The sequence below is a fragment of the Schistocerca gregaria genome, chromosome 11 (assembly GCF_023897955.1).
Source record: "Schistocerca gregaria isolate iqSchGreg1 chromosome 11, iqSchGreg1.2, whole genome shotgun sequence".
NCBI lineage: Eukaryota > Metazoa > Arthropoda > Insecta > Orthoptera > Acrididae > Schistocerca > Schistocerca gregaria.
The window spans coordinates 82,134,446-82,159,718 of record NC_064930.1 but is presented as its reverse complement, the minus strand read 5'-3'; the positions used below and the strand labels follow the sequence as shown (position 1 = coordinate 82,159,718).

Sequence of the window (25,273 nt, the reverse complement as noted above, 5' to 3'; positions counted from 1 at the left end):
GGTCCGTTCTTCTTGTCAAGTTGTGCCACAAACTCCTCTTCTCCCCAATTCTATTCAATACCTCCTCATTAGTTATGTAACCTACCCATCTAATCTTCAGCATTCTTCAGTAGCACCAAATTTCGAAAGCTTCTATTCTCTTCTTATCCAAACTATTTATCGTCCATGTTTCACTTCCATACATGGCTACACTCCATACAAATGCTTTCAGAAACGACTTCCTGACACTTAAATCTATACTCGATGTTAACAAATTTCTCTTCTTCAGAAACGCTTTCCTTGCCATTGTCAGTCTACATTTTATATCCTCTCTACTTCGACAATCATCAGTTATTTTGCTCAACAAATAGGAAAACTCCTTTACTACTTTAGGTGTCTCATTTCCTAATCTAATACCCTCAGCATCACCAGATTTAATTCGACTACATTCCACTATCCTCATTTTGCCTTGTTTAACTTATATCCTCTTTAAGACACTGTCCATTCCGTTCAGCTGCTCTTCCAGGTCCTTTGCTGTCTGGGACAGAATTACAATGTCATCGGTGAACCTCAAAGTTTTTATTTCTTCTCCATGGATTTTAATTCCTATTCTGAATTTTTCTTTTGTTTCTTTTACTGCTTGCTCAATATACAGATTGAATAACATTGGGGACAGGCTACAACCCTGCCTCACTCTCTTCTTAACCACTGCTTCCCTTTCCTGTCCCTCGACTCTTATAACTGCCATCTGGTTTCTGTACAAATTGTAAATAGCCGTTCACACCCTGTATTTTACTCCTGCCATCTTTCGAATCTGAAAGAGAGTATTCCAGTCAACATTGTCAAAAGTTTTCTCTAGGTCTACAAATGCTAGAAACGTAGGTTTGCCTTTCCTTAATCTTTCGTCTAAGATAAGTCGTAAGGTCAGTATTGCCTCATGTGTTTCAACATTTCTACGGAATCCAAACTGATCTTCCCCGAGGTTGGCTTCTGCCAGTTTTTCCATTCGTCTATGAAGAACTCGTGTTAGTATTTTGCAGCTGTGACTTATTAAACTGATAGTTCGGTAATTTTCACGTCTGTCAACACCTGCTTTCTTTGGGATTGGAATTATTATATTCTTCTTGAAGTCTGAGGGTATTTCACCTGTCTCAAATATCTTGCTCACTAGATGGTAGAGTTTTGTCAGGACTGGCTTTCCCAAGTTCTGATGGAATGTTGTCTACTCCCGGGGCCCTCTTTCGACTCGGCTCTTTCAGTGCTCTCTCAAACTCTTCACGCAGTATTGTATATCCCATTTCATCTTCATCTACCTCCTCTTCCATTTCCATAATATTGTCCTCAAGTGCAACGCCCTTGTATAAACCCTCTATATACTCCTTCCCCCTTTCTGCTTTCCCTTCTTTGCTTAGAACTGGGTTTCCATCTGAGCTCTTGATATTCATAGAAGTGGCCCTCTTTTCTCCAAAGGTCTTTTTAATTTTCCTGTAGACAGTATCTATCTTACCCTTAGTGAGATAAGCCTCTACATCCTCACATTTGTCCTCTAGCCATCCCTGCTTAGCCATTTTGCCCTTCCTGTCGATCTCATTTTTTGTAGACGTTTGTATTCCTTTTTGCCTGCTTCATTTACTGCATTTTTGTATTTTCTCCAATAAACAATATGTAGAATTAATTATTGTTAGTTTTACCATCTTAAGCTTACCGCAATTAATGAAAAATAATTTCACACCAGATGCATTTCACTTTGATTTACAGAGCATCTTCTGTGTTCACTGATTTTCTTGCTTCGTGTTCACATCCTTTGTGCACCACTGCTTTCCCTCTCTTCATTAGTGGAGGTTGACATGAAGCAGGAAAACCAGTGAACAGAGAAGATGGCTTGTAAATAAAAACAAAATGTGTCTAGTGTGAAATTCTTTTTCATTAATTGCTGTAAGATTAAAATGGTAATGCTAACAATAGTTAATTGTTAGAGCTGCTGTGAAAGATGGCCATGCAAACAAACATGATGTTTTGAAAAATGCCATTCGTTTTTTTGGGAGTGCAGTAACACTCCTGTAAAATGGCTTCAAAGTCAGAAATCGTAAGTGTTGGAGTATCTTTTATATCTTCTGAATACATTTTCCATCCTTCTTTTCAATCCGGGCTTTGGGCCTGCACTGGCGAAGTTAAAAATGTATTTTCTTTTTTAATTTTGTGTACATTTTTTATTTTTTATATTTTTTATTTCCTTTTTGTTGCCCTTTACTTTTAGAATGTTATCAATGTCGCTTATTCTCTCCTGAGTGATTGTTGTTGTTGTTGTGGTCTTCAGTCCTGGATATAACCCATCTGGCAGTCACATAGCACAAATGTTTTTATTCCAAACCTACTTCCTTAGGAGGGAATGTACTGTTGACTGATAATTGCCCTGTGATCAACAAGAGGCTTTCGTCAATGCAGAGCTTTTGATACAGATGAGATGTGCTGCGAAATGTTGCTCGAATTTGATCAACAATAAACCTAATTTTAACTAACTTGTCTCCTTCATTGCTGACAGAGTTGTCACTGAAGTTAAGCATTCTTAAAATTAACAGAAAACAGTCTCTGGGCATAATTTCGCCAAAAACAGGAGTGTTCAAGAGTATGTCTGTAGACCAACAGTCACCAGTTTTCAGCTTTTTCACACGAGCCATTGACATACAAACAGCGACGAAAGAATACAGTTCTTTGAAACCCATTTCTTTCCATCTGGACAAACGAGAATGCTCAGATTCTGGCGTATTTTCTTTTGTGTACAACAAAAATCTGTCAGTTTCATCTGCTACAAATTTCATCGATTCTTCCATTAAAAATACTAGGAAATATGATAAAACACTTGAATCTAGCACTAAATCACTGTTGTGTCCAGAAGCTGAAGCATTGAACACATGTGTAAATCACTTTTCTTCCAGTCAAATGTGTTGCTAAAGCGAGCTCTTTTCAATGGCACTTCACTATCACTCTCAGACCCGTCAGATTCTGAATGATATCTCTCCCTTGTTGACAGATGTGTCATTCCAGCTGAAGTACACTGCACAGAAATATTACTTTGAGATTCAGTCAAAGAATGGGAATTACCGACGTGGTTGAAAATTTCATTCTCACTGTCGCATCTAGTGAGAATTTCGAAGGTTTCTTCGTCCGTACAACCATGACGGCGTGTAATTTTCTTCTCAAAATGTTAATGGCCTCAACAGTCAGTAAATGCACAGACGAAAGCTGCAACACGAGAACACGGCAGCAGACGCTCACGAGACTTCAACTGTGCTGGCGGAACGCTGAACAGCTACTTAGCACTCAGCACGAATATACGGCTGTGTGCTTTAACGCAGCCAGAGGCCACTGGGGAAGAAGTGGCAGTGCAGCTCGACACGTCGGGAGCACACGGGTGCCAGTAAGGCGACACATGTAAACACGTTCAGAGTACCAGGTAGAAGGACTGGTGGTATGTGTAAACATATTCGGAGCACACAGGGACAGGTACAGAGGCACACGTTAACACATACAGAGCAGTTAAAGGGTTAATAGTAGCTTGTACCTTACCCTTTTCTTTTTCTGTGTATCCTCATTACTTTGATATACCGGGTGATCAAAAAGTCAGTATAAATTTGAAAACTGAATAAATCACAGAATAATGTAGATAGAGAGGTACAAATTGAACACATGCTTGGAATGACATGGGGTTTTATTAGAACAAAAAAAAAAAAAAATAATAATAATTACATAAGTTTAAAAAATGTCCGACAGATGGTGCTTCATCCGATCAGAATAGCAATAATTAGCATAACAAAGTAAGACAAAGCAAAGATGATGTTCTTTACAGGAAATGCTCAATATGTCCTCCATCATTCCTCAACAATAGCTGTAGTCGAGGAATAATGTTGTGAACAGCACTGTAAAGCATGTCCAGAGTTATGGTGAGCCATTGGTGTCGGATGTTGTCTTTCAGCATCCCTAGAGATGTCAGTCGGTCATGATACACTTGTGACTTCAGGTAACCTCAAAGCCAATAATCACACGGACTGAGGTCTCGGGACCTGGGAGGCCAATCATGATGAAAGTGGTGGCTGAGCACATGATCATCACCAAACGATGCACGCAAGAGATTTTTCACGCGTCTAGCAATATGGGGTGGAGCGCCATCCTGCATAAACATTGTATGTTCCAACAGGTGTTTATCAGCAGGCTGGGGATGATGCGATTCTGTAACATATCGGCGTACCTCTCAGCCATCACGGTAGCAGTTACAAAACCAGAATCATGCATTTTCTCAAAGAAAAAAAGGCCCAGTAACGGTAGATGTGGTAAATCCAACCCATACCGTGACTTTCTCGTCATGCAGTGGAGTTTCCATGACAGTTCCAGGATTTTTGGTAGCCCAAATTCTGCAGTTCTGGGCATCGACAGACCCACGGAGCGTGAAATGAGCTTCATCGGTCCACAACACGTTACTCAACCAATCGTCATCTTCCGCCATCTTTTGAAATGCCCACAATGCAAATGCCCTCCGCTTCACTAACTCACCAGGTAACAGTTCGTGATGCCGATGGATTGTATACGGATAGCATCGGAGGGTACGCCTAAGTGACAACCAAACAGTAGTGTATGGAATGCCAGTGTGACGTGTGACTGCACGAGTGCTGACTTCCTCGTGCACAGACGAACCTGCTACAGTCTCCATTTCTTCCTGAACTGTCTCAGCAGCATTACGCCTTGTGCTCGGTCGGCCACTATAAGATCTATCACCTAAACAACCCGTGGCTTCGAACTTCGAAATCATTCCCGCCACAGCTGCATTTGTCACCAGATCTTTACCCGTTCAAATCCCCTTCCTATGGCGAAAGGATCGTAACGCTGAACTAGCACATTCCCCATTCTGATGATACAACTTCACTAAAAGCGCCTTTTCAGGTAACGTCAACATGCTGCGACTGCTGGTGCATCTGATTCTCTCTCTCATTACCGCTCCTTCTATACACTATTGTGATGTGCAGTCACTGATGTTTTGCTGTCCAGTGCCATCTGTCAGACATATTGTGAACTTTGTTGTTTTTTCTTTTTTTCTTTTTTTTTCTCCTTCTAATTAAACCCCATGTCATTCCAAGCATGTGTGTTAATTTTTACCACTCTGTCTACATTATTCCGTGGTTTATTAAGTCTTAAAATTTATACTGACTTTTTGATGACCCGGTAGATCAGAGCTGGGCAAATACCGATTCACAAGCAGGGGCTCTCGCAGATGCCCACAAGGCCTGCCTGCGGCTCTCCCCCACTCTGCAAGCCAGCAGTACCCTCACCATCTACTCGCCTTTTTGTGAGAAGTTGATGCTCAGTTTTATGTGATTGAGGAACTCGTCGATTTAGTGCCAATACATTACATAACAATGGTCAACGATAAGTTTTCGTGTGTAGAACATATAATAGAGAAATACGAGCTATGTTGGGAAAAACTTTCATCGACTGCAGCACATGGGGCTCCTGGAGTGATTGGTCACAAGTCTGGTGCTGTTGCTTTGATACAGAAAAAGTTAAAAGCTGTCGATGTCCAGCAGGAATTACTAGCAATACATTGTGTTCTTCACCGTGTTAATTTGCTAGCAAAATGTGCCAAACTAGTTGGTGTCACAGACATGGTTATAAAAACAGTTAACATTCTCAGATCACATGGTTTGGGACACATTCCTGGTGGATCTCAATTGTGAAGACGGTCATGTTCCATATTTGTGTGAAGTACTCTGGTTGAGTCGAGGTGGTGGTGTAGAATGATTTTTTAATGTACGTAAAGATGTAGCGTTATTTGTGGATGCGAAAGGAAAACCGGTGAAAGAATTGGACGACCCACAGTGGATTTAAACTTTTGTGTTTTTAACTGATATAACCAAGCATCTGAATAGCTTGAATGTAGCTTTGCAAGGTAGAAATAAGGTAATAAATGAAATGTTTGACACTATTTTGGCTTTCAAGAGGAAACTGCTTTTGTGGGAAAAGCAATGGTCAGTGTGTACACTTCCAAAGCTTTGTACTAGTTGTTAGTGAAAACACGAGAGGCTCACAGAATATTTTTGATAGGTTTGTAACTGTGCTAAAAGTCTCTCTAAGGCAATTTTGATAGTAGATTTGAGGACTTAAATTGACTGGAATGCTATGTCAACCTTTTTGTGACTCCTTTTGCAGTTAACGTTCAAAATCTGCCTCCTGAAATTCAGTTGAAACTCGTTGACTTTCAATGCAATTGTATGCTGATGGAGAAGCTTCACAGTGCAGAAACCTTGGAAAGCTTCTACAAATATTTCCCACGTGACCAATTTCCATTGTTATTTAAAATATATGCTCGTGTGTGTAGTTTTTTTTGGAACAACCTACTTGTGCGAAAGTGTGTTCTCCATAATGAAACTCACAAAATCGAACCTTAAGAGTAGTCTTACTGATGTTCATCTCACTAGTGCAGGGCGCCTAATGATTAGTAATTTCATACAAAATGACGATATGCTAGTTCAGAATCATTGTATAAACATCCAGGATGATGTAAATTAACGCCTATGTCCTATTCATATGTAGTACCCCTCCTCTGAACTACACACGTCTATGTAAATAAATGTAAAAAACGAAGATGCTGTAACTTACGAAACGAGAAAGCGCTGGTATGTTGATAGACACAATAAAAAACACACAAAAACACACACAAATTTCAAGCTTTTGCAACCAACAGTTGCTTAATCAGGAAAGAAGGAAGAAGAGGGAAAGATGAAAGGATGTGGGTTTTAAGGGAGTGGGTAAGGAGTCATCCCTATCCCAGGAGCAGAAAGATTTACCTTAGGGGGGAAAAGGGACAGGTATATACTTGCGCTCTCTCTCTCTCTCACACACACACACACACACACACACACACACGTGTGTGTGTGTGTGTGTGTGTGTGTGTGTGTGTGTGTGTGTGTGTGTGTGTGTGCACCTTCCCGGGATTGGAATGACTCCTTACCCTCTCCCTTAAAACCCACATCATTTCATCTTTCCCTCTCCTTCCCTCTTTCCTGATGAAGCAACCTTGGGTTGCGAAAGCTTGAAATTTGCCTGTTTTATTGTGTCTATCAACGTACCAGTGCTTTCTCATTTGGTAAGTTGCAGCATATTTGTTTTTTACATATATTTTTCCCACGTGGAATGTTTCCCTCTATTATATAAATATAATGTAAGATTTACAATAGAGATGTGTTCGTTCCTTAGTCCTTTACGTCTGTATCCTATTTGTGGCCACGAAAGTAGAATGTGTTGCAATGATTTGAAACTGTTACTTTGGAGTACATTATGGAAGTGACAGTGATCAATGTGTTACAAATATTTACTATTAAAAACAGTCTCGATCACAATTTATTTGTTACGGTGACCGGATTTGACCACTACTGTGGTCATCTTCAGACCGATGAGTAAGAATCTCCTTCTGCTGTAGAATGCTAGTGGAGTGCTTCTCCAGCAGAAGGAGATTCTTACTCATCGGTCTGAAGATGACCACAGTAGTGGTCGAATCTGGTCACCATAACAAATAAATTGTGATTGAGACTGTTTTTAATATGTTGCAGTCTTCAGTCCTGAGACTGGTTTGATGCAGCTCTCCATGCTACTCTATCCTGTGCTAGCTTCTTCATCTCCCAGTACCTACTGCAGCCTACATCCTTCTGCATCTGTTTAGTGTATTCATCTCTTGGTCTCCCTCTACGATTTTTACCCTCTACGCTGCCCTCCAGTACCAAATTGGTGATCCCTTGATGCCTCAGAACATGTCCTACCAACCGATCCCTTCTTCTAGTCAAGTTGTGCCACAAACTTCTCTTCTCCCAAATCCTATTCAATACTTCCTCATTAGTTATGTCATCTACCCATCTAATCTTCAGCATTCTTTTGTACAACCACATTTCGAAAGATTCTATTCTCTTATTGTCCAAACTATTTATCATCCTGACATTTAAATCTAAACTCGATGTTAACAAATTTCTCTTCTTCAGAAGCGCTTTCCTTGCCATTGCCAGTCTACATTTTATATCCTCTCTACTTCAACCCTCATCAGTTATTTTGCTCCCCAAATAGCAAAAATCCTTTACTACTTTAAGTGTCTCATTTCCTAATCTAATTGGCTCAGCATCACCTGACTTAATTCGACTACATTCCATTATCCTCGTTTTGCGTTTGTTGATGTTCATCTTATACCCTCATTTCAAGACACTGTCCATTCCATTCAACTGCTCTTCTAAGTCGTTTGCTGTCTCTGACAGGATTACAATGTCATCAGCGAACATCAAAGTTTTTATTTCTTCTCCATGGACTTTAATGCATACTCCAAATTTTTCTTTGTTTCCTTTACTGCTTGCTCAATATACAGATTGAATAACATTGGGGAGAGGCTACAACCCTGTCTCACTCCCTTCCCAACCACTGCTTCCCTTTCATGCCCCTCGACTATTATAACTGCCATCTGGTTTCTGTACAAATTGTAAATAGCCTTTTGCTCCCTGTATTTTACCCCTGCCACCTTCAGAATTTGAAAGACATTATTCCAGTCAACATTTTCAAAAGCTTTCTCTAAGTCTACAAATGCTAGAAACATCGGTTTGCCTTTCCTTAATATAACTTCTAAGATAAGTCGTAAGGTCAGTATTCCCTCATGTGTTTCAACATTTCTACAGAATCCAAACTGATCTTCCCCGCGGTCGGCTTCTACTAGTTTCCCCATTTGTCTGTGAAGAATTTTGCAGCCATGACATATTAAACTGATAGTTTGGTAATTTTCACATCTGCCAACACCTGCTTTCTTTGGAATTATTATATTCTTCTTGAAGTCTGATAGTATTTCACCTGTCTCATACATATTGCTCTCCAGATGGTAGAGTATTGTCAGGACTGGCTCTTCCAAGGCTGTCAGTTGTTCTAATGGAATGTTGTTTACTCCCAGGGCCTTGTTTCGACTCGGGTCTTTCAGTGCTCTGTCAAACTCTTCACGCAGTATCGTATCTCCCATTTCATCTTCATCTACGTTCTCTTCCATTTCCATAATATTGTCCTCAAGCACATCGCTCTTGTATATGTTTTTAATAGTAAATAAAAAAAAGGTTGAAACTGTGTTTCATCCTATGTGGCCAACCAAATCAGGCTCAGGATACACAAACATTGTGTAAGCACGTTTTACACTTACGTCCCAGACACACGTTGTGCCACATACGATTGGCCTCCCAATAACTGTGTACTGGTGCCGAGCTCACGGACTCCACGTAAAACTACATCGGACTTTATTTGTGTTTCACCTGCACTATATACGTTAGCTTGTCCACACTCAGCTTTGTGCACGAAGTGCACTCATAGCGGCACGATTACCCCCGTGCAGTGTGTGTATCCGAGCGGCCAACCACATCGCACAGCTTTGCTATCTGCATTACCTACCCTCACAGTTAATCAGTGTTGCCCTCATGGCTCAGGGTGCCCACGGGCAGCTCTCGTGCCCACCCCTGATACAGATAATCTTTCACATCACTACCTTCACCATATTTGATAAAGCGAGTGTAGATCGAGCTCACGCCCTCACTCTCCCCCCACGACACAGGACAGGGGTCTACCGTGACCAGTTCAAGTTTTCCATTATTGCAGTGGCATCGGTCTCTGGGTTAGGCATAATTTCTACTTTGTGGAGTGTCGGTGTTTGATCATGCCAAATAGTATCCAGTGAGGCTATCGACTAAAATTCTCTTTGCCTTTGCATATGTGCATTACTTTGTTGGCCATATTCCTCCATCTGTGGATTATTTTACTGTCTAGTATTTTTTTGGGTTTCCCAAGTGATCAGCTGATTATTGCCAGTAACTTGTACGCTGGCCATACTCTACTTGCCGGTTGTAGTTGTTTGTGTTAAGTTTTTACCCATTTCTTTCATATCCACCCATGAATTTATGGCTTTTGCCATTGCCATTGTGATTACCATTACCGTAGGGCTGTGTGGGGTAAGGGTGCCATCCGTGTTGTACAACAAATCCATTGTTCACTTGTTGGTCCACATCTCTGTGGCACTATCTGCATATTAACGGGCTCGGGTTGTACTGATCTTTCTTCGAATATAAAATCAATTGAATCCAGTACACATAGAAAGAATTTGGTGTCGTGTTTGGGATGATAATGAGTTTTTTCCTAAGGTGGGCAGGAAATTTTCAGCACATCTACTTGAGATACCGGATTCATCCAGTAACTGATTTTATTCAAATATTTTTCAGAATATCCGCCTAAGCTTCCATGTTTGCTACTGGATGGAGCTGGGTTGAATACTTCACATCTAAGCCTCCCTTGTACAGCCCCAGACCAATATTTTTTCAGAAAGTCTCTCACATTGCAAACTGTTCATAATACCTTATTTACTCGAATCTAAGCCGCACTTGAATCTAAGCCGCACCTGAAAAATGAGACTCGAAATAAAGGGAAAAAAAATTTCTCGAATCTATGACGCACCTGAAATTTGAGACTCGAAATTCAAGGGGAGAGAAAAGTTTTAGGCCGCTCCTCCAAATCGAAATAAAGTTGGTCCATTGTAATATGAGACACAATTTAGGTCAAATGAATGACGATACAGCTACAATAGTTTGGTTCGAGTCGTACGCTTAGCAGTTAAGCTTTACCAGGTAGCCCTATGCGTCAGACGCTCCGTCCGTATTTATACGGGTACCCTTCCTTTTTCACGTGCTTCGTCTGGTTTGAATCGATTGCTTATTTTGCTTTGATCTGATAAGTGCCATTTTCTTTGATATAGGTGTTTATGTCACTCTAAACTGAAAATGCATTACTGTACTGTGTCATGCATTGTTTGCCGCATTCTGATAGTGCGTGTTTACGGCCTGTCGCCGCTCGCAGCATGGCTTGCTTTTGTGCACACTACCGCCGCTTACAATTAAAAAAAAAGGGGGGGGGGGGGAGCAATCGTCTCATTAGCGAAACAACTGCAAGAGCCTGCTATTTGTTGTTACTTACACTGCTGCTTTCTTTGATGATCAACAAGAACCAAATAATAGACTGCGTATATAGAACATGTTCTGAACAAGAGTTAGGCAAAAATTTTTCTCCATTTGAAAACCTTTGTGGCCGCTTCTTTAGTACATCAAATTCTGCACAGAAATTAGACTCATCTTAGATTTAAAAATCTAGTCAATTGCCGTGCTTCATTTCTGACTATCACTATTAGGCATAAGAATAATACAAATATAAACATGACATGATATCTGATTCGCAATTCATAAAAGTTCCTATTAGCAACCATCTCTTCTCACAGGTAGGAAAGAATTCAGAACATAGAGTTGGCCATATTGACAAACATCCCCAACAGTCTTGCCAGTCAAATTTTTGGAGTACATTGAAATTCTGCTATGTTCGAAGATGAACAATACGGAATTTGTATTTACTTCGTCGGATAATGTATGGAAATGCAGTGGTTGAAACTCGGGCGGAGAAAAAAAGGCTCATCTTCTACCGTCTTTTAAAAATTTATTTACTGATGCAGAGGTTTTGGCGCCAGTATTTATCTCTGTGCCTACAAAGCATGCCTGTGTTGCGCCACATATATTCAACAGCAGAAGTTAGTTGTGGCTGCACCTACTAACATTTTTCAGAACTTCCGCGTGCATTGCACTCTATTCTAAGCTGCAGGCGGTTTTTTTAATTACAAAAACCAGAAAAAAAGTGCGGCTTAGATTCGAGTAAATACGGTAGTGACAATGTTCTGCCATGACCGTAGCCCATAGTACAATGTCCCCCTTTGTGTATCCGACAAGAAATCTAATTTTCTCGGCTTTGGTCCAGGTACAAGGTAAAGCATTTCGAAATGCTCTGATAAACCTCGTAAGGATTGTCTTTTCCCCTTGCAGGTAAATATCAGAAATTGTCGATGTCTAAGTAATCCTTTATCTGCAAGTAATGTTGTAAAACATGCGACGCTGCCAGCGACAGGCACGTTTGTGTTTGATTGTGGTACAGTGCACGGAAATAGCGTTTGCACGACAGATACAACTACCGGTAAGTGCATTCTGCAACCTTTGTTATTTTCTTTCAGCAGGCTAGCCACATATTGTGGGTAACTGGTGAAAGTATCTAACTTCTCTAAAAGCGTGGGTTTGTTTTCTGTCAAATGTTGTGTGGTGAGTGTACTGTAAGACCTTCAGTACACACACCATCAGATTATTTGACTTGTCACTCTACCAAAGTAGGCGTGTGTCAGCAATATGTCTCGTGGTCTTATCGTGGCGTGTTTATCTTCTGCCGTTAGGTCAGACGATAGAAATACCACTTGCACGCTTAGAGTAGCAGATTGACAGCGACCAACTTCAATCAGAACTTGATTAATTTTCACACACATTTATTAAAATAATAACTAGCATAAAAATTACTTAACTTGGTTCTGGATGCTATTTACAATTGACAATCTGAAGTTCCTTTGGTATTGGTACGTTAATCTTATTCTCACATATGTCTCTGACACAAAAGTGTCTATACATTTATCTTCATGGCTATGTACAGGAATATGGTAATCTTATTGGGCACAGACTGAAACTTGACTATAGACTGGTACAGACAAATGTAGAACTCGTACAGACAAATGCAGACGCACTCATCGGAGGTCTGTACACTCGTTATAATACCTCGCATGTTCATGTACCACTGCGCGAGTGTGATCCGCGAGGAGAAAAGGTTCTACGTTAGCAGCAATCTCATTGGCTGCGTTACATATTAATACGCGGATCGGCGGAAGCAGAATTTGATCCGTCTCTAAGGCAGCACCATCTCATGGTATGGAGACGGACGAGCGCTGCGCCTGCGCTTTTGTGCTTAGCGGGGCGCGCGCTAGTGGGAAAGTTATGTATGCGCTGACTACGTGGAACTATGTACACAACATGTTGTTTTGGAATGTCAGTAGTTATAGCAATACTGCTGTGTAACTTTTCTCTGCTTCCAGAATCAGATTTTCACTCCACAGCGGAGTGTGTGCTGATGTGAAACTTCCTGGCAGATTAAAACTGTGTGTCGGATCGAGACTTGAACTCTTTAATCTGTCAAGAAGTTTCATAACAGTGCACATTCTGCTGCAGGGTGAAAATCTCTTTCTGGAAACATCCCCCAAGCTGTGGCTAAGCCACGTGTCCGCAATATTGTTTCTTCCGGGAGTGCTAGTTCTGCAAGGTTCGCAGGAGAGCTTCTGTGAAATTTGGAAGGTAGGAGACGAGGTACTGGCAGAAGTAAAGCTGTGAAGACGGGCCGTGAGGCTCTTGGGTAGCTCAGTTGGTAGAGCACTTCCCCATGAAAGGCAAAGGTCCCGAGTTCGAGTCTCGGTCCGGCACACAGTTTTAATCTGCCAGGAAGTTTTTTCTTCTGCTTTCTTTAAAACAGAATCTGTTTTCCCTAGAAACTGACTTTCTTTCTCTTTTAGAACTTCTACAGTATCTACATTAATTTTGCTGCTGTTATCCACCATCCCAGCTTCAGCTTTTTCAGTTATTTCCTTTACTCTGCACATATCTTATCTCTTCTCTCTCTCTCTCTCTCTCTCTCTCTCTCTCTCTCTCTCTCTCTCTCTCTTTGTCTCTACCCCATAGAGTCAACTTTTGTACTTCTATTTCTAAGTTTTTGCACGTGTCTTGCAGCTCGCTTACTGCATTTGTCACATGTTTACTAATGCACCCACTTGGGATTGCATCTCCTGAATTTGAGAATTGCTTCACTTAGGTTCTGTAACACACCTGCAAGTTGTTCCTGTTTATCATCTACGGATGATATACTCTTTCTGTTAACGTATTTATATTGCAGGATATGTCGATAATTATTTCTTGTTTTAGTTCTTTACGTAGTTCTGTCAACTACCCAGATAGTTTTTCAGATAATTCTGTGTGGTCACCTCACTGAACTGTTGACTAATATTATTCTTGAAATCATTAAATGCCTGATTTTGCTGTGTAAACTGTTGTCGTATACCCTTAAGTTGTTGTGTTACACTTTCCTGAAATTCCTGTTGTTTTGTAAACTGTTGTGTTAGTTGTTGCAGGAGTTGTATCAAATTTTGTGTCTCACTAGTATTTACATTGCTTTTACAAACTGTTTCCTGTTCTTGCGTTTGCGATGTCGTGAGCGAGTAATCAAAGGAATTTTCGCTGTCGTGCACTTCACTTCCACTATTTGAATAAATGTTTCCCGGTGAGAACTGAGAAATTGTCTCAGTGTAATAAAAGTGACATCATGAATAGGTACATCACCAGTGTTGTCATATATTGATAGTGGGAAGCTAATCTCGTCATTTTGGTTGCTGTTGGCGAGTTCACAAGTTGACGCGTCACCTTCAACTGTTGCCGAGGTCAGATGTCTGTGGATTATTCTACTGTTTGGTATTGTTTTGTGTTTTCCATTTGAAATTTGTGTTTGCCATTTGCAATTTGTAATGAATGTGCAGCAATGGCCATTCCCTTTGGCTTTGTTGTGAATATTTTTCAACAGAATTATGAATAAATTTTTTTTAAAAATGAAATTTTGTCTGTATGTGTAGTTTTCAATGTAAGTAGGTTTAGCTGCGTATTCACTAGTGAACCTGATTATTATCTGACACAGTCTTTTAGAATTTGAATGACTTGTCTTGCACTTTAATGATGACTTTGCACAAATTTTCGTCTTTTCTGTAGAAACACACTTTCCATAAAGGATATTAATTGGAAGGAAAAGAGAATATCTACTGCCAGAGAGATGGGACCAGGTATGTCCACATAGGCATACTGCGTAGCAGCTTTCAAGCTTTACTGCTGAAATCAGCATTCCCGGCTTGTCTCGTTTGTAGGCAGAATTTAATTTTAATTAGGATCTTCAATGTTTTTAGTATTTCCAATCTTATGGACATGTAACAAATACAATGAAAGTTTCATTAGTTTCTTGCAACAATAATATCAATCACTTATCTCAAGTAAATTTGTATTTCAACAGTTGAAAAGTTTTCATATTTTGTGTGGTGCCATCTTTTCATGGTTGCCATTGAATAGGAATGTGGGACTCTGAAATTGATTAATAATTGCATGAATAATTGGAAAAATTGATTGGAAAGAATACTTGAAAGAACTTAGAAGGTAATTTATGAATCTGTGCACAGTCCTAGGTGACTTTAACTGACACCAGTATTAACAGACCTTTAATATGAATACATTCGAGGTCAATTAACGTGATTTGCATTACATACTGCTTCACATTAATTGCATTGTGTTTAGCCTCGATTGTGACAGTGATGATGCAGGAATGCTCCTCAGGATACCACGTAAATTCTTCTCGTCTGCACCAAACCTCCGGATGCAGGATGTCGATGGCGAGTGAAATGATGAACAGATAGAAGTTGACCTCTTAACTGTACGAATAAACATTACTTTTCCAATAACTTTTTATAACACTTTTTATGGATAGTTGAAATACACATTTTTAACAATGCTGGTAGGACAGATCCAAGCATACATCTGTACACTACCACTTCTCTGAACAAAATGGTGAAGTGTGTATTTCTTACTTTTTTCATACAGATATTTAACGATGTATCAAAAAATTATCTTTGCCACATAACAACTCATTGATTTACCTTTGGCGGTGTCTCATTCAGTTTACATATAGCTGTTGTATGTAAGAAAAGAAAAGAATGAAACAAATAATATGATACAATACACAGAGCAAAACACCAGAGACTGACTAATATCAGAATGACAGTTTTCAACCGTCTTTTGTTTTTGCTTCTAGGACATCACTGTTGTCATTGTGTGTGCCATTCTTCCACAACTGCGACACATCTGCAAGCTACCCACAGCAGGTGGAAACACTAAACACTCTCCCACAACGTGCTGTCCAGAACTAAACTATTACCGACCGAGGTGGCGCTGTGGTTAGTACACTGGACTCGCATTGGGGAGGACGACGGTTCAATCCCGCGTCCGGGCATCCCAATTCAGGTTTTCAGTGATTTCCCTAAATCACTTCAGGCAAATGCTGGGATGGTTCCTCTGACAGGGTGCGGCTGACTTCCTTCCCCGTCCTTTCGTAACCCGATGAGACCGATGACATCGCTGTCTCTTCCTCCAAATCGACCCAACCTGACCCACCTCAACTATTAATACAAAATTTATTCAATATTATGATCATTTAACTCGTAATATGTGCACCTCAAAGGTCAAGTATTTTTTAGGAGAAAGTTAAATGGAAATGTTGTGGGTTGAGAGGGTATGTGATATTATTTCAGGGTGTGTACGATCCGGGAAAAACTCAGGAATTTTTCCATCGGGGAGAAAACCGTGAAAAACCCGGGAATTATTTAGAATTCCGGAAATTTTTCATTGTTTTAGTTTTCAGTTAAATTTTTGTGATTTTGACTGGTAAAAACCAATACTCTAACAAAGGATATCCCGCTACTGCAGCAACAAAACATGAACGGGAGGGGGGGGGGGGGGGGGGGAAACAAAAATAAAACATAAGTTGCAAAGGAAATGCGCCGTATACAACAACAAAACAGTGCTCATACAAGCGTCTGCCAACAATAAAGTGTGTCAAAGGCATTAGGAACACTATGCAATGCTTTATAACAACAAATTGCCTCCAATGAGCGTGACTTGACAACTGTTTAAATTAGATTAGTTTGAGCAGGTGCGGGCGGGCTCTTGCGCATGCGCAGTTGAGTCGCGTATGAGCTGTACCTTCTCCCACTTCTGCTTACGGAAGTGTGGCTGGGCGCCACTACTTAATATTGCCCCGGTTCGGAAATATCGTAGATTCGGGGTTGATGCACAGAGCAGTTCAAGTTGTGGTGGGGAGGTGGGTCGTCTCCACATGACCTTTGTTTACGTTCAGTGATTTTGTTGTTTCCTCTATGTTTATTGCTCTCACGTTAAATGATAACAAAACGGATTTTTGTGGACGGGTGCTATCAAATGAATTAAAATACGTTCGCATAATTTCGGCAGGATAAACTATGTTAAAAGTTTCAGATTTTATTTCCATCTTTGACAGTCAAGCCTTACAGAACAATGAAGTTATTTTTGCTGGTTTGCTAAAGATATTTGGCTTTTATTAATCCTTTCTACTGAGGCAGTCAATTTATTTGAAACAAAGTGTTTAATTTCACACTATTGACTAGTTTCAACTGTTTGTTACATTTCAAGTGCACGTATGGCATTATGCTGTAATAAAGAACCAAATGTGAGTACTGGTACTCCAAGAAAATTTACATGTCGATGTGCATTTTAAGCCAAATTATGCACTTTAGTATGGTTCGCGAAATCCCGATGCTCTTGAAGTATCCTTTGATGTCTTGTTTCTTGTATGACATAATGTAAGATCATTTAATGTTTTACACGTACAAACGAACATATGGGCTCCGTGCGTCATCTTAGCTGCGCAAGCGCGGTGAAGCCAGTTATCTGGCGCTTTCTTGCAACTGCTGAAACGAACCTATTCCTTACAGGTCACGGGAAAATATTGCGAATGGTGGTTTGAAAAGCGTTACATTCAAAGCAGATTTCCTTTTACGCAAGATGAATTATGTGCGAGAATGTGTGATGAATTTCTTAAATCACAAAGTGTTTGACTCACATTTAAAAATCAACTCTTTGAGGATGACCATTTAGAAGCATTTCGAGCCCAGAAGATGAGACATTTGCGTCGTTATTAAAAATTTTACTGGCACATTTGTGTGTGTGTATCTTAAAGTGCAACACGCGCAAAAAAGATCAAAATTATATGTGGAAGCTTAGCTTCTCTTCCAACATATTAATCTTCGAGACCAATATTATATGTAAATGCTATGTGTATTAATTTCTTTTCTTATTTGTGTATTCGCACTACTTAAGAGTGATCTTGCTATTGGCTGTCATCAGCTGGCGAGATCACGTGAATGAGCTATGACGCTTACAAAAGTGCGTCGCAATCTCAGTTTCAATGCTTCGGAAAGTGACATGCGTTATTTGGTGGAATTCAAATTTTTACCTTCGTAATACAAAAATATGTCACGTATATGTTGCTGCACATCAAAGGTCTTTCAAAATGTGTTTTTTCCCCCTGAGTTTCGTTTTCTAAAGTACCGGGAAATTCTACGTCGGTATATAAAACCATAAACATTCAAAGGATTGATGAGTTTTACAGTGCCGAGGAAGAGTGTACGGTCATTTAACATGGAAAAACCATATTTTCATCCGGGAGAAAGTGTATTTTTAACTGGGAAATCCGGGAAAAATACGGGAATCTCTTTTCCTTGTACACGTATACCCCCAGGAATAGTGATTCCTCCATAACCACACACTTAAGAAACAGCAGCAAAAAATTTTTGACGACCATTATTATATGACAAAGCTTAGTGTTTCTTGATGAAAAATATCACCTCGTAACTATATTACACAAAGCAATAATACATATTATTGTGCCATATTTTCCCAAAATTGAAATTCACTGCCAGGCCACTCAGGGCACTACTACAGTCCGTATTGTAGCATGGGCATCATACTACTTACATTTTGGTGTTCTATGTTTGGAAACTACAACACTGTATTTTATACTTTCAAAACACCGAAATACGCTATGTGATCAAATGTATCCAGACACCTGGCTGAAAATGGCTTACAAGTTCATGGTGCCCTCCATCGGTAATGTTGGAATTCAGTACGGTGTTGACCCACCCATAGCCTTGGTGACAGCTTCCACTCTCGCGGGTGGGGGACTGATGACCTTAGCTGTTTAGTCCCCCTTAAACATCCCAACAACCACCACCACCTCCACCACCACCCTTGCGGGCATATGTTTGATCAGGTGCTGGGAGGTTTCTTGGGGAATGGCAGCCCATTCTTCACGGAGTGCTGCACTGAGGAGAGGTATCAGTGTCAGTTGGTGAAGCTGGGCATGAAGGCAACGTTCCAAAACATCCCAAAGGTGTTCCGTAGGATTCAGGTCAGGACACTGTGCAGGACAGTCTGTTACAGGGATGTGATTGTCATGTAATCACTCAGACACAAGCCGTGCATTATAAACAGGTGCTCGATTGTGTTGAAATATGCAATTGCTATTCCTGAATTGCTCTTCAACAGTAGGAAGCAAGGAGATGGACTGTATACTTGTTAATATGTGATCAAAAGTTTTCTTAGGGAATGGCAGCCCATTCTTCACGGAGTGCTGCACCGGAAAAGGTATTGATGTCAGTCAGTGAGGCCTTGCATGAAGTTGGCTTTCCAAAAACATCCCACAGGTGTTCTAAAGATTCAGGTCTGGACTCTGTGCAGGCTAGTCCATTACAGGGATGTTATTGTCATGTAACCACTCCGCCACAGGCCGTGCATTATGAACAGATGCTCAATCATGTTCAAAGATGCAATCGCCATCCCCGAATTGCTCTTCAACAGTGGAAAGCAAGAAAGTGCTTACAACATCAATGTAAGCGTGTGCTGTGATAGTGCCACGCAAAACAAGGGGTGCAAGCCCCCTCCATGAAAAACATGACTACACCGTAACACCAACGCCTTTGAATTTTACTGTTGGCACTACACACGCTGGCAGATGACGTTCACCGGGCAGTGGCCATACCCACAGCCTGCCATAGGATCGCCACATTCTGTACCGTGATTCGAAACTCCACACGACGTTTTTTCACTGTTCAATCATCCAATGTTTATGCTCGTTAGACCAAGCAAGGCGTCGTTTGGCATTTACCAGTGTGATGTAGTCTTAAGCTTGACCTTGAAATCATAGTTTTCTTACCTCCCGCCTAACTGTCATAGTACTTGCAGTGGATCCTGATGCGTTAGTCTGCTGCTAATGGAAAGTATATCAGAAAAGAAAAAAATATATATACAGGGTGTCCCAGTTATCTTGTCCACCCAAAATGTCTGTGGAACGTCCTGAGGCTCAGGCATGAACCCCATGCTGCCCGTAATCGCGATGACCGTATTATTCGTTTCGGACCTCTCGACAAGTACGGAGGTGTGATAACACATATCAATCACATCGCGATTACGGGCAGCATGGGGTTCACGCCTGAGTCTCAGGACATGCGCTAGCAGCGCATGTTGGGTGTTTCAAGTGTCAAGTTCGCGTCTCAAAATCTCGGGATGTGATGGAAACATTGCGATGCAATCAACGCCATTGTGTATGTGCTTTGTCATGCTAGGGATTGCTGAAGAAAAAATATAGGAGGTCCATTTAAAAAAAACACAAGTTTGTGTTAAAAAACACATATGCTTTCATTTTAGAATGTTTCCAAATATGTACATTCATGGGCCCCAGCCCTACATTGATACCAGTGAAAGTTGTTTTCCAATAGCTGTTATTGTTCCAGAGATGTTTTGGGTGGACAAGATAGCTGGGACACCCTGTATATTGACTTCAGGAGTGGTAGAAGAAGAAGAAGCAGGATTGTTCCTCTTGCTCTGTTACACAGAGTCTGATACTGCTTTCCCAACCTAATGTAATACTTGGGCTATGCTACTGATTAGTCTATGATCACAGCTCGTCCAAAGAACTGATGGTGATGCAAAAGAAATATTCTGTCTCCTGTTCCCCGTCTTTTGAAGCCCATGTGAAGTCAGACACCACATTGTCATTATGTTACAGGATGTAGCCATTGTCATCTAGGTGAAGTGATCACTGTAGCAAATATCTGCTGACACCAGTATTGCTGGCACCTGTTTTGATAACAACCAATTTAGATTCTTCCCACACGTCGGTCAGGGGCCTGAAGATTGCTGAAACTTGTTGCCAAATAACATAAGGTTGGAAATTTGGCAGCTGAAAAGAGTTTGACATTCTCTATCAAGCAGCTGAGTCCTGCAACAATCTCTAAAAAGATGGATATACAGGAATTGGTAGGTTCAGTTGACATGACTTGAATACAGCTAGAAGTGGTTGTAGGATGCAGTGGTAATAGGATGCAGTAGTTATGTGGGGATGGGGAGGATTGCAGAGGACAGATTGGCATTTAGGGCTGCATCAAACCAGCCTTCAAACAAAAGACTTCAACAACACCCGTTTTCAGTTGCGGCAGTGTCAAAATTTTGTATCAACAGCGTTGGTTTTGACACAAAAGCATTCAAGTTTTATTGTTCTATTCCCCATTTGTGTTAGCAGCTCGTGGTCTAGTGGTTAGCGTTGCTGCCTCTGGATCACGGGGTCCCAGGTTCGATTCCCAGCCAGGTTGGTGATTTTCTGTGGCTGGGGACTGAGTTATCATCATCATCATCATCATCATCAATGACTGTGGCTACATTAGACTATATAAAAATTGGACTGTGTCAAAATTGTTGAGCATCCCACAAACCAGACATCATCATTCCCCATTTGTGCAACACTTGTTTCTGTCAAAACTGTTAAACCTATTTGTGTTCTTCACCCAAGATGCTTTTTCAGGACAACAACATTCCGGATCTTGTGTGACACCGAGTCGACTGATGTCAACAACACGAGGTTGACGGTCAGTCCTGGAAGTACAGAGGAGAACCACCTGGTGAGTGAGAGTTTCTTACTTTCGATTCCAGTGATCTGTGTAAATTAAATAACTATAGCCAGTATTTCCACTGTGTGCAGCCACATCTCACTATTTAGGCATCTGGTTCTGGCAAAGTGATCTCAATCCTCGAGCGGCCGAACCTCTGTATAAAATGTGCCAATCACAAATGACATTGTCTTTTACAGTTCTGTTGTTGCTTTACAATTGCAAGCCCATACCTATTCTTTCATTATTGCTTCAGCTAACACAATGCTAAATGGTGATATCATGCATTCAAGTGAGCAGCAGTAATATAAAATAAACTGTATGCTGCGGTTCTAGGTGCTCAGTCCGGAACCGCGTGACTGCTACGGTCGCAGGTTTGAATCCTGCCTCGGGTATGGATGTGTGTGATGTCCTTAGGATAGTTAGGTTTAAGTAGTTCTAAGTTCTAGGGGACTGATGACCATAGATGTTAAGTCCCATAGTGCTCAGAGCCATTTGAACCAAACTGTGTGCTAGGTGAGAAAAAATGTATGATCTGTGCAAGAATATGATCCAGATCCCAAGCTAGCAGCACAATCCCACAATGAGACAGTTTTATACAAAATAAGTAGCAATCTAATAAGCAGTCGGCTGTGATCTGATACAGCTGTTCTGTTTAAAGTTTCGAGTGTGTTGTTTCTGTGAGGCAACACTTGAACTTGGCATCAGGGCGATATAATATGAAAGTTTCTCTTATCATTTTTCAATTAAACACTGATTTAGCTCATGTAATGAGTTTTATTGTTAGTTAATTAGAGTAAGATTGAACTGTGGTTTTGCTCATTTGTGTTTTCGTTGGTAACGGGAAGACTGCTAAAAGGGTGTTTGGAAATTTCCGTTACAAACTTCTAGGACGTGTCGAGGGGTGCGAGAACGTAATACTTTGAATAGGAACCTGGGTCCGGGAACATACCGTTTCCGTGCTGCAGCAGTTCCAAAACATGTTTCCTAGATAGTTTGCAACAGTTAGTCACGGTGGAGTGTGGTTACCTCAGATTAATTGATGTTATTTGACATCTTTCCTACCTCTGTGACCTGGTCCGAAACTCATTCACGTGTCTGAGTGTGTCAGAGCAACACGGTTGAATACACGTTTGCAGAATACACCAACATGAGCCTTCTGAATGTCAAAGCTCACAATAATTGAACTGCTTATAGCTCTGATCAAGATTGTTATGCTCGATGTCCGACTCCGTTGCATACCCTCTTCACCACAATTATGCAATGGCTTTAAGAGAGGGTGAGGGGCGGCGAGTGAGTTCTGACACGTGAGCCTGGCAACTAATTTGGCGGTCAGCCAGAAAGCGAAGGGAAACATACTGACATTAGTTTCCAGTCTGCAAGGCTACATTCCGGTCCAGCCTACTGGAAGAAAAGTGTCCGTTTCCCATTTCTTTGTGTGATCGGGACTATGACTTCAGTAAAAGTTTAAAGTTCCAATCAAGATTTAATTAAATTAAAGTGTCTCACAAACAACACTTAAAATTCCATTATGTTCAATTGAAAACAAGTCTTTCTAATCTAACAGCACCTTTAGCAGTTCAGAGGCGACCTCTACGGTAACTTCCTACCAGACTGTTTTTCGCCCTGACTAACATCACTCAGTTGAAAGTTTGCAATAAATGTTCAAAAATTAATGCTCGCCATAAAAGTGGAAATAAATTCAGCACTTGCCACGTGGAATTGAATTTCATACGGACGGCACACTAACAGTTATTTTACCGAATTCTAAACGATCCAGGATGGTGTGCAGTCCTCGTGAGTTATCTCGGGCACATAATCTTCAATAATATAGTAACCAATTACTTCATAAACTTCTTAATTTTTGCTGGTATGCAGATAAGCAGTTTGAAAGCACGTAGAAAGTTTCAGCTCGCTAGAATGAAAACTTTGCCTAATAGAATTTATTTAGTGGAATTAACGGTAGATTGTTACCTCTGAACCATACCTTTGCTAAGACTTATATCAGTTGCTATTTATGTTACAAGTCTTAGTGTGGTGTAGCTCTCTTATTTGATATATTTGATCATCTGGTTTAGCCAAAATCCTCTATCATTAAAATTTCAAGTACTTAATCTACAACACTTAGGTACATTTTAGTTACAGAACTAGTTTTTATTTAATTACATAAAAACTATAAGAGGTACATTAACGTGGACTCTGTTATTATTTTTGGGGTGAGCTGAAGCATAAAACAAATTTTCTAGTTTCTAAGCCCATTATTTAGCGTCTCTGATTTTCCCCAAAAATGTAGATTCTGGCGTTAATTTTTGTTTTATGGTTTTGGAAACCAGCATTACTTATTTATAACTTCTAACTGCACCTTCTGACCAAATTCTGGCTTCATAGTGTCATTATTTAGCGCCTCTGACTTTTCTCTTAAAATGGCATTTTTCCTTAAATGATTAAGTTTAGAACATCAAGACTTGGTATTTGGAACATTATTACACTAAACTATAATTTAACAAAGTTTTAAACATAAATTTTGATTTTTAATTTCATACTAAATTGTGGTGCAATACTTGTGCGCTACATGCAGACACGTTAAGGTGACGTGGCGCTACTAGCAACCCCCTGCGGTTTCTGGGGTATGAAAAGGCCCGCGGTATTCCTGCCTGTCGTACGAGGCGACTAAAAGGAGTCTCAAACGTTTCAGCCTTAATGTGATGGTCCCCTAAGGGGTTTGACCACTATCTTTCAAAAATTTCTGTTAGTGCGTACCATTTGGGGAAGGACGCCTTACGTGGTGTATTGTATATCCATCTTGCCCTAAGATCTGGCCCACCCGATATTGTCATGGAGTTGGACTTGCATCAAGCTTCGTCTGCATATATGTCCTGAACTCTCTTCACAGCGAGTCTGTCCCTCTCCAAACACCTTTAGAGGCTGTCGCTATTCAGGTGTGGACGCCACAGGCTGTTACTGTCTGCAGTCTTTACCTTCCACTGGATGGTGATGTCGCGCAGCATGTCCTGGCTGCTCTGATAGCCCAATTGCCGCCACCTTTCCTGTTACTGAGCGACTTTAACGCCCATAACCATCTGTGGGGTGGGTCAGTGGCAACAGGTCGAGGCGCCATCGTTGAGCATTTATTGGCGCAGCTCGATCTCTCGATCTTAAATGATGGTGCCTTCACACACTTCAGTGTGACGCATGGCACATATTCCGCCATTGACCTTTCCATCTGTAGCCCTAGCCTCTTACTGTCTGTCCAATGGAGAGTGCATGACGACCTTTGTGGTAGTGATCACTTTCTGATCTTTCTGTCACTGCCACGGCGTCAGTCTTCTGGGCGCCCTAGCAGATGGGCTCTGAATAAGGCTGACTGGGACTTGTTCTCCTCCACTGCTGCTATTGAGCCTCTCTCTAATGATGACATTGATGCAGTGGTTCAATCGGTCACCACCGGCATCATTACTGCCGCCGAATCTGCAATTCCCCGTTCTTCTGGGTCCCCTCGGCGGTGGACTGTGCCTTGGTGGTCGCCTGAGATCAATGAAGCGATTAAAGCTCGCCGGCGTGCGCTCCAGCGTCACAAGCGACATCCGACAATTGAACACCTTATTGCCTTCAAACGGCTGCATGCACGAGCCTGCCGCATTATCCGTCAACGCAAGCAGGAGTGCTGGGAGCGGTGTGTGGCCACCATTGGCCTCCATGTTACTCCATCACAGGTCTGGGCCAAGATTCGACACCTCTATGGCTATCGAACCCCTGTCAGCATCCCTGCACTCTCACTGA

At 41.1% G+C, this 25,273-nt stretch overlaps 1 protein-coding gene across 1 annotated transcript in view; it reads left to right on the top strand.

Annotated features, from left to right (window-relative positions):
- LOC126295331 (cation-dependent mannose-6-phosphate receptor-like) overlaps positions 1-25,273 on the top strand; it is a 141,180-nt gene that overhangs the window by 66,073 nt on the left and 49,834 nt on the right. The window contains exon 4 of the mRNA XM_049987799.1: positions 21,409-21,505. Coding sequence (XP_049843756.1) covers positions 21,409-21,505 — 97 coding nt within the window. The remainder of the gene's footprint in view (positions 1-21,408; positions 21,506-25,273) is intronic.